Source organism: Siniperca chuatsi, linkage group LG16 (assembly GCF_020085105.1).
Source record: "Siniperca chuatsi isolate FFG_IHB_CAS linkage group LG16, ASM2008510v1, whole genome shotgun sequence".
Lineage (NCBI taxonomy): Eukaryota > Metazoa > Chordata > Actinopteri > Centrarchiformes > Sinipercidae > Siniperca > Siniperca chuatsi.
Window position 1 is genome coordinate 18,227,924 of NC_058057.1, and position 10,402 is coordinate 18,238,325.

Consider the following 10,402-nt stretch of genomic DNA (forward strand, 5'->3'; position numbering starts at 1 on the left):
GTACTTTAACCATTTAGCTGCCAGGTACCATTGGACACATTTCTTTTGATCAAAGCCCTTGCAACATTCACTGTGAAAACAACACAGCATATCATCTCACCATGACCATGGTGGCTAAAGAACAACAAAGCAAAGCAAACCCAGTGGGACAGCTTTGAGAAACTGGTTGCTTTCACTGAAATATGCATTATTGATCTGCTGATGAAAATGATATAATACTGTAAATAGCAAGCTTTGATGTAGCCTTTCCACCCCTTCCAGCTTTTAATAAAATGAATGCAGACAAGTAACTGTACGTAATATTTTTTGCTTTTATGTGACATTTGTGATTTATCATCTGACAACATGGATTTTTCTCTTTTGTGAAGGTCTGGGTCTCAAGGGCAATATTTGCTGTAGTCTCTGCTTCACCTGAGCAGCAGAGGGACTAGAAAGAGGCAATGATGTCATCTGGAGATAAAAAGTATAGGATCACTCATGGTGATTTTACTGAGGTATGGGGCACACTGTCTGATTCATAGCTGTGTGTAATTCATTGAAAACAAATGATTTTGATGCGATAACTTGACAAATATTCTCAGAGAACCAGCATCCCTGTGAATTATGTATATATCTGACAATTCAACAAGTCAGGATTTATAGCCAGTGCCAACGTTCAGTATACAGTATGTAGCAAAGCGGAAAGTAAACCCCGGGTTTTGGAGAATCGTCCAAAATCAACATCCTGTCTGGCAATAGCTTTGTCTGTCTGTTCATTTAAAGGGTCTGGAAGAGGACTGTGTTTAAAACTACATGGATGTTGCCAAATATAGCTTAATCAACATCCTGTGGTGAAGGCCAAAAACAATACCAACTCTGCCAAAAATGAGACGCCTTGCAGCTGAAGTGTCCAGACATGTGATAGGCTTTGACCAGGGATACTGACACAGAACCAGCAAATTTACAAAAGAAAACTATTACTCACATTCTAGGTCTATGCTGAGATCATTCCAATACAGGGAAGTATACAAAGGACACTAATAGCACCAAGATTTTAATGTAGGCTATTTTATGTATTTACAATCATTCTGGTGAATGTAATGTTTATGATGTGGAAAAAAATTTTTGGTGCAGCATCAGTGAATGAATGGCTCTGCTTAAAAAAATAAAGTAATGCAGGACTCATAATGAAACCTGTCGCTTGAATGACGATTTATCAAAGGATGAGAAGAGAGCATTTAGTGATGTGGTGTTTTAATAAGCATTTCCAGCCTCAAGCAGACACATCCTCAGTGCAAGTAATTTCAAAATCATTAGTCATGGTTGCTTTGTTTACATCCATTCAGCAACCCCTCTCTCCACTTAAATGGCAAATAGTGAGGCCATTTAGATATGCACTCCATCAAGAGACTTTGTGGGTGGCTAATTACAAAACTGTACTTGGAGGTTTTCACAAAACTTATAACTAAACCCAAAAGCCTAACTGAGATGTTGCCATTGATTGCTCAAAACTGATATGGGCAGCAGTTCAATAGTATGTTATTTTAACATTTTATGAAAGATGATTGTGATGATGATGTGTCACCTTATTGTAAAATGTAATCATGCATAATTAATTATTATTTAGTATGGATTTGAGCGCAGAGGTAAAAGTGGGAGGGTTGAGCTCCTTAGTCTGTTATGTTTCAAGATGCTGATTGTAGAAAATTCGCGAAACTGCAATGGGAAAAGGTCTGACTTTTTTTTACAATACATCCTTAGACTAAATGACTTTTCAAAATGTGCATTTTTATGAATTTTTTCAGATTGTCTTGTGTGTGAATATGTTACAGGCACTTACAGTATATTGATATTTACATCTCACATACCCAAGCCCACCCTGCTACAAATTTAGCCATAGGTCTTAAATTCTTATCAGCTGATAGTTTGTACAATCTGTGGTGTGTACAAACGTGTTATACATGGTTTCAGTACAAATGGACCTTCCGCAAGAATATTCAGCTGCAAACATCTCGTCATGTATTCGAGGAAACCAGGATCTCAGCCCCCAACACCAGGCTCAGTGAATGGTTAAGATGAGCTATTTTTTATTTATTTATTTAATTTTTTTTGCAGTGTGATCTCAGCATCCCGGGGAGCGAGTGTTGGATAACGGTGATGCGCAATGAGCCGCTCGCAAAAAGGCTGCTGCTCCGCTTACAGGACTTGGATGGATGGAGTTTTTCTGTGACGGTTAAGCGATGGATTTCCCTGTTCGTTATCAGCTTTTTGGCACGTTGTTAAATTCCGGAAGACGGACATAACATCCAAGGAGTTGTTTGCGAAATTCCCTAATTCACAGGCTGTAGACTTGTTTTCAACATCACAGAGAGGTTTCACATACCCGGAGAGTGTGGTTTGTAAACTTTATGGCTATAGTGAGGTAATCCATTTATATAGGGTCCTTGCTGGATTGATGTCATTTGCTCTATGTTTTCTAGGTACGTAAGATCGGCTTGAAATGTCAGACTTCCACAACCGGAGCCAAACCAGCGCACGTCGCAGTGACTACGTGTGGCAGTATGAATATTATGACGACGAGGAGCCCGTGTCTTTTGAGGGACTCAAAGCGCACAGATGTAAGCTGAATACAACTGTATACATTAAAATCTTTCATTGCTTTTACTGCCTTTTACTTTGTGCAGTGTATGTACGTGCGTACATATACCTTTCAGTGCACGCGAGTGTGTTTGTGTTCAAGCCAACGCAGACCGTTAGAAGTTTAAAGCTGTTGATCTGGACCCGGTCAGATGTGGCCTAGACGTGACAAAAGCAGTGGAATCTCCCTTTTTTGCATTTTCACAAATAGAATGAAAAAAACAAACAATTTCTTATTCACAGTCTGATTCCTGCAATGCTACGCACATTTGTTTTTGCCCTTGTAGCGTCGATTTGAAGGAAACTTTCAGGGCATGTTTCAGGTTCTGATGTGGACATATCCTGGAAGTTTTGTGATGATTGGTCCAACAGTTGTTGACTTTGGTGTATGTATGTGCTGAGCCACGCCCCTTTGAAGTTCATTGATCAATATCTTGAAAACTAAATAAGATATCAACAAGCTTTATACAGCTTTTGATGAGATTCGTCCAATGATGATCCACCAAAAAATATGGTACCAATCATACCTATGGTTTAGGAGATGTCAAAAATGTTCAAATAAAAAAAAAAAATCTAGTTAGGTGGACTTTAGTGGTCCAAGAGGCCTTTTTGTAGAGCACATTGAGCTGGACTTGTAAGAGAAATTTCAAGTCATTCGGACTTACGGTGTGAGGGGCGTGGCCTGCTCAAAATTGCATTTTTGGGCCTTAATTACAGCGCCCCCATGTGGCCGATTGGGCTCAGATTTGTGTGGAAGCACATGCACTTCATTTCCAGTTTTTGGGGCAAGTTTCGTGTTTCTAGCTCATTCCAGCTCACAGGAATTTGAGCCGAAACAGCAGACAACAAATAATAATAATAATGATAATAATAAACCGGCACAAATGATTAATTAGGGGTTAAAGCCCCGAAGGGGATTACCCCTCCCAACTGCATTACTCCCTGCACGTTTCACTCCTTGCATTATCTTTATTGCTTCAGCTGAAGGGTGACACGCTACCCGCCTCTCAATAAACAAATTATCTGGCAGCAATAATTCATGCAGCACCTGTACTGGCGTTTTATACTCCAATAGTAATAAACAAGCCACTTAACAAGACAAAAAATTACAATCAGCAAACATACAGACAAATAGGCTGCTGTAAACAAATTTTAGAAATACTGAACGCTCACTTTAATTGAGTAATTGGGGATTTTGCTCTGATTCTGACTTCTCTGACATTTCAGACTCCATCGTCATCGGCTTCTGGGTCGGACTTGCTGTGTTTGTCATTTTCATGTTCTTTGTTCTCACACTGCTCACGAAGACAGGAGCACCACACCAAGAGTGAGTATTATAGCAGGCTACAGCCTAATCTTTCCTTTCACTTTCACAACTGGTCCTGGGGGGAACATTTCAGCACCAAGGAAAGCTCAAGTAATGCAGCACTTTCATCTCAGAGCTGCATGGGGCAGCTTTCATGTCAGAGGGTGAACTCATGATGTGTGCAAAGGCATAGAGAGAAAGGACTGTAACGAGTTTCATGGATGCTTTTGCTATTCTGACAGATTGAGTTGTAAGGCATTTTAATTTGGGTAACCACTGGTTATTCTCAGATGCATGGTGTTAATGTGCTTTTGTGAAGCTGATCTTTGACTTGGAGGCAGGCTTCATATGACCAAAGGCTCATTGCCATCTTAAGTGAAGATCAGCAGTGGGAACTGGAGAGAAATCACTTATATAAGGTCAGACTGAATTCGTCTCTGAGGTTAAGCCAAGAGGAAAGAGGTCATTTATTGGCTGGTTGTATGTCATTTACCCCCATTCTTCTTTTGAGGAAGGGGTGCTGGGAGGATTTTTAGTTTTAATTTCCAGACACAGACACAAAAATAGTGAAAAAGAGAAAAACAAGACATTAAATAAGTGTTCAGCTACAGGTCCATTTAGGACAAAAATGACAATAAAAGCCCTTGATATTTTCAAAGCCTTTTCCTCCTGCAATCTCACTCTGGATCTTTATTTCTTAACAGAAACCTAGACTCTGCTGAAAAGCGCCATCGAACAGGGAGCTGTCTGGTAGACATCAACGGTCCGCAGAACGAAAATGACAATGCCTTCTCTCGTCCGTTGTTAGCGGAGTCCCGCTCATATTTCCATTTCTACATCAACGAGGAGGATCAGGCCCAGGGGAAGCAAAAAACAGATGATAGGATAGTTGGAAAGCACACCGTGGCCCGAGCCCAGCAGGGGACCGGCAACCGGCCCAGAGGTATCAGCTCCTCAGGGATGGACGAGATGGAAGAGGATGTTGAGGAAGCTGGGGGACACCAACCTCTCAAGGGACTAATAGAAGAGAGTAAGACAGACAGAGAAAGTGCCTTCTTTTCCCACTTCAACATCCCTAACTTTGTGAACTTGGAGCACAGTTCAACACTTGGAGAGGATGATCTGCTGTATGAACCGTCTGGAGCGCCAGTCTCTCTCTCACGATGCTCACTGTGACATCCACTAAGTCTGTTTCTACAAAGAGATCACAGGCATGGACATAGTGGTATCATACAATTATTTGCTATCCTTTCACAGGGCCATTTGTGACCTGACAGGGGTAAATATACTCACCTGCCACACACCTATCTTTTTCCTATAAAGCGTCTCTGCTTGCGAGCCTTTTCAAAAAGCATAAATTGTGGATCAACAAACAAGAGAGCACAAAAGATGGTCGACAATTCCATATTCCATATAAGTGCAACTCACAGTTATAAGATGATATGATAAGAAGATTTCTTCCTGAAGATTGCCTCACAAATGGAACCTTTTACTTGGAGTACTAGGCACTTCTAAATTGGATGCGGCTGTACTGTACCTGGACTAGATGGCTTTCCACACAGGAAAATGAGAAAGGCAGTGGAGTCACTAGGGAGAGATGCTTTGTACAATTAATTTAGCTATTATTGCTGTATCGTTTTCTTGTACAATTCTGGACAATGGCTTATATTTATCCAAGAGGACACAAATGCCAGTTGGTCTACCAACAAGATTAAAAGCATGGAATTAAATTACTTTTGTTCTCAAATTAAATGCCCTCTATTAGAAAAGGCGAAGTGTAACGGGTCTATTCAATTCAATTTTATTCATATACCGCCAATTCATAACAGAAGTTATCTCATTGCACTTTTCCTATAGAGCAGGTCTAGACCGTACTCTTTATAATATTAATTACAGAGACCCTATAAATCCCACCATGAGCAAGCATTTGGCGACAGTGTCAAGGAAAAACTTCCTTTAAGAAGCAGAAACCTTGGACAGAACCAGACTCAATGGTGGGCGGCCATCCGCCGCTCCCGTGTAATTAGAACTGACTGTGTAATTAGAAGCACGCAATCAAACATATCATTGTTTGTTCTTTTACAGGGTCGCTAACCTGAGACCTTGGATGACAATGTGATATAATACTTTTGTAGACAGAGTTCTCTTAGATTAGAAATTATTTTGATTGTCCAAATAAAGCCTAAGTGGTTTTGGAATTCAACTCAACACTGGTGTGGTGTGGCATTTCTTAACATTGCACAATGGTTTTGAAATAAGATCACACTCAGATTTACGATTTCATCAAGCTTAACCAGAGGTAATAACAATAAAAAAGACCTCAAAGCTGCTCTAATCAACATTTTTATTTAACAATAGATCAAATTTGTAATTTGAAAGCTGTCGCTCGTAGTGACAAACCCACAGATAATTATTACCCAACTCTGCAGTTCCCCTCAGCTTTACAAAACGTTTGAGTGTCTTTTAGTTTTTGGTTTTTATGCCCTGTAAATTTACTGGTTTGGTTCACTCTCACCACTCTCAATGCCATTTCCAACTGCAACAAGTGGCTGTTTCCAGCGAGAAATCTCTGATAAACTCTCTGCACACTACCTGCCCAGCACCTAATGACACACACAGACGAAATTAGTGACAAGCTGGTCAACATAGTGGAGCACATAGCAAATAAAGAGCAACATATTTCCCTCAGTTGGTGGAGATTAAAGAAGAGCAAATACTGGACTTAAGTTTGGAATTGCCCTTAAAATGTGTTAGTAATATCTTCAATGTTTGGTGGAGATTTGGCAGAATAGCTCAGTCATAACAAACACCGGTGCTGAGCAGCGCTGATCTCCTGTCTGTGTCTTTATTCATGTAGGAATCAAATTAAAACTAATTAAATAACTTTGAGCCATATCAGGTGATTATTATGCAAAAGAACATTGCTAGCTATTATTGTCTCTTATCAGCAAATGCCTGAGCTACATATATTTAGCTGATGGAAGGATGTGCTGGGAATGCCAGAGAGTCAATCAACATTAACGCGACACTGACTCCACCAAATCAGTCTTTCATATTTTGACAAACAGCCCATTAATTATTTTCCCGACATGCCAGGTAAAATAAATGTTCAAACATTCAGTCCACTATCCTCTGCTGACATATCTCATGTTCGTTAAAAGGCAGGCAATTGGGACTGGGCTGAATAAATGTAATTAGTTAGTTCCATAGAACCATTTGCAGGCAACAATTTCTGTACCAAGCTCACCAGCAGGGAAATGTTATTCTTTAATTATTTTAGTGAATTAGCACATTTTTGCATGAGCAGCAATTAAATATTTTCTGACCAATGAAATATCATGGCAGCGGTCATGGGGAATAGTGTTAGAGATCAGTTATAAAACTCACATGGTATTAAACAAGCCATCCAAACTTTCCGTCCTTCTCCCCCTTTTCTTTCTTTCGTCTTACTAAATGCAGAATACCATACAGCACAAATATTACTGCATATATTCCTTTGTCACTGAGCAGAGAAAGTGGTTACAAGTGTCGTTAATCGTTAAACAGCCACTTTACCAGCTCAATGGAGTAGGTAATTCTTAGAAGTGTTGTTCAGTCCCACTCCTGACACCAGTGAAGGATAAAAAAGCAGCTTCTGAGAGTTAGCTCTAAATTAGGGGCAGCAGAGTTCAGACAGTCAGGAGCTGTGTGGGAAGACAACAGGTGAATCTCTGACGTTATGTAATGTAAACATTAACTAATGCTAAGATTCATAAACAAGTAGGCTTTCTGACTAAAACGTTTCTGCAGGATTTCCTCTTCTGGTTGGTATGTTACCCTCAAACAAACTGAAAGACACGTGTGACCTGAGAGGAGACCTGGGGGTAACACTGCAGAAAGGGTACGTTAACAGTTTTCACCATGTCATTCCCTCATTTCTGGCTGGCAGAATTTCAGAATAAAACCAATTACACATCAGTGGAGGTAGTTGCTGTGGTGATGGCTTGGCGTTGGAGGGTTGCAGCAGTGAATCACATTCTTCTATCTTCTGAATGAGGGGGTGTTCAATCAAACTGTGTCCACTGTGCAACCCTAAAGACAACAAAGCTGACAGGCCATTTGCATGTAAAACAAATTATAGAGAAAGCTGCATGTACATCTCCATCTGTCCAACTCGTTTGCAAACTCCAGTGTGTGTGAATGTCAGTAATCTATGTCTCTCCTTTAATGTGGCCTTATATAAATGTATTCACACCCAGTCTATCCAACTCCCTATGTGCATTTGGTATAAAACATGCAGGAACGACTTGCTGTCGACTTCAGGCTCCACATGCCTCAACAGTGGAGCTCTGAATAATCTTTTCCAATTCTACTTTTGATTGTGGGGGCTGGCCTCCAAGGGTGTAGAGAGCATCAACAACCAGTGGGTGGGGCAATGGAGTTATATCCATTCCAATCAGCAAGTCTGCCATTTGCTCTTTCTCCTAAACGCCCCAAGGCGGTCTCTGTAGGCATTGTAGTTGACAGTTGGTGAGTTGCAATGGAGCTTCAACAAACAAGCGGCAGTGGGGGAGCGACTGAGAGGGAGGGGCGGAAGAGGAAGGAGGGAAAACATTGGCATTTTGTTGATACAGAAAATTCTCTGAACTCAGGTGGGTGTTAAAAATACAATGTCAGTCAAATGGTAATTACATATTTGGTTGCAAGAAAACAAGACACACAGCATTTAGGGCATTCAAGCGCATGATATGAGCAAGAGCAATGATATACAACAACATTCCACCCTGTTTCAAGGATAACCACTGAAGATGAATGCCTTTTCAACAGCGCCCACAGACTAACTCACTGAGGTATCACTAAGCTCTGATCCTGCATGAGCTGTTAATTATCTACTCAAATGTCAGTTATATGACTCAGGCAAATTTAATAAATCTTCATTCAAAGTCAAGAAATTGCTTTTTCAGGCATACCTGTTTAAGAGCCAACTATCTTGGCTAAGGTTTACCTAAACAACCAAGATAACTGCTGGTTGTGTGTTGTCCAAGAATTAGAGCATACTTCTTCTCTGGTAACTCATCAGTGGTGGTGAAAGGCGTGAGTTAGCACCAACCCATATATACAAGGCTCAAACTCTCTTCATCTCTCTTTCTCTTTCTGCATTGTAGCCAAGTGTTTAGCAGCATGTAGTAGAGGGATTTGGGCCATCTGCCAATCTGAGTGGATACAGAGACTAAGTAACTCAACAACAACAAAGCAGCTGTTTACACACACCTCCAGCAGAGCTGCTCAGTGTAACAAAAGGAGACCGCTTGAAGTGAGCAGCTGCCAGGAGGTAAGCATGTATGTGTGACACAGGGCAGAGCTGAAAGCGATTCTTGTCACATACTGTAAAAACAATGCCTCAAAAAAGTATATAACATCTTATTACACTGCATATTATAATTGGAGTCGGGAAGTGGAGTAGAAATTACTCAGTAAAACAGAATGTGTGACTCATCCCCCACACATTTGCATTGTCTGTGTATAACAAGCTAATCCTTACAATCCAGGTCAATTAGTGGATTCAACAGAGGTGAAGTGACATTGAATGGTGCTTTTGTTCATTTTTTTTAAAAACATGCCTGTCTTTTTTCACCAACTGCTTGTTTAATTAGCTCCAGACCAGTAAAACTTCCACTCCTCTGAGTAATAATTATGAAAAGTGGCATAATTTTCATATGTTGCCTCCAAACACTGGCACAGTTGAGCACACCAACTGTTATACTGGAAATGCATAAAATCTAAAAAAGCCAGAGCAATTTTCTCTCTCTTAAAGTAAAAGTTGTACCAACAGATATCGCTGGGGATAAGCCTGATCAACCTATTGTTTTTCCCTCATGCGTTTTGCTATGAGAAAATAAAGGCAATGTGTAAATTTTTCATCAGGTGGAGAATGAGACAGGTTTCAGCTTCAGTAGCGCATTAATAAGTCATGGAAACAACACAGAGAAAGAGATGCACAGGCAGAGAGAATGTATTTGCATGTGTTTGTCAATGTGATGTATGTCATGCATGTTCAGCGTGCACACTGTATGTGTGTGAATAAATGGTTTTGGGGCGTAAGAATAACCTTTATCATTGGTTAAAAAAGGGGGTTAAATAAATGTAATGCAGGTGATTCTTAAAGGTCCCCTGCAAAATGAGGATAAAGTAACACATGTTAGAGAATGCATGACCCATTATTTTATCAACACTATAATTTGATACAAAACCACCTGTGACTCTTTATGCAGAGCCTTAAATAATAGAGAAATGGAGTCTGCGGACTGTACTACATACACTCTACCTGGAAAAATCCTAAAAGCCAAAAACCACAGTCTGCACCTGTACTCTGTATGTACCCCAGGCATAGTTTCACAATAAACCGCCAGAGCTGCCTGCTGTGTCATGGTGCTCAAAGCCTCGGGGTGTGTTACCTGGCCAGGGCAGATTCCACATGTACCTCAGCCCTCATTACCAACT

At 40.5% G+C, this 10,402-nt stretch overlaps 1 protein-coding gene across 1 annotated transcript; it reads left to right on the forward strand.

The window, feature by feature from the left end:
• Positions 1-1,982: 1,982 nt before the first annotated feature.
• Positions 1,983-6,130, forward strand: LOC122863430 (melanocortin-2 receptor accessory protein 2A-like). The gene is given in 4 exon segments (XM_044169930.1): positions 1,983-2,597; positions 3,844-3,943; positions 4,627-5,058; positions 5,060-6,130. Coding segments are annotated over 4 exon segments (699 nt in total). The 5' UTR covers positions 1,983-2,479; the 3' UTR covers positions 5,109-6,130.
• Positions 6,131-10,402: the final 4,272 nt, after the last annotated feature.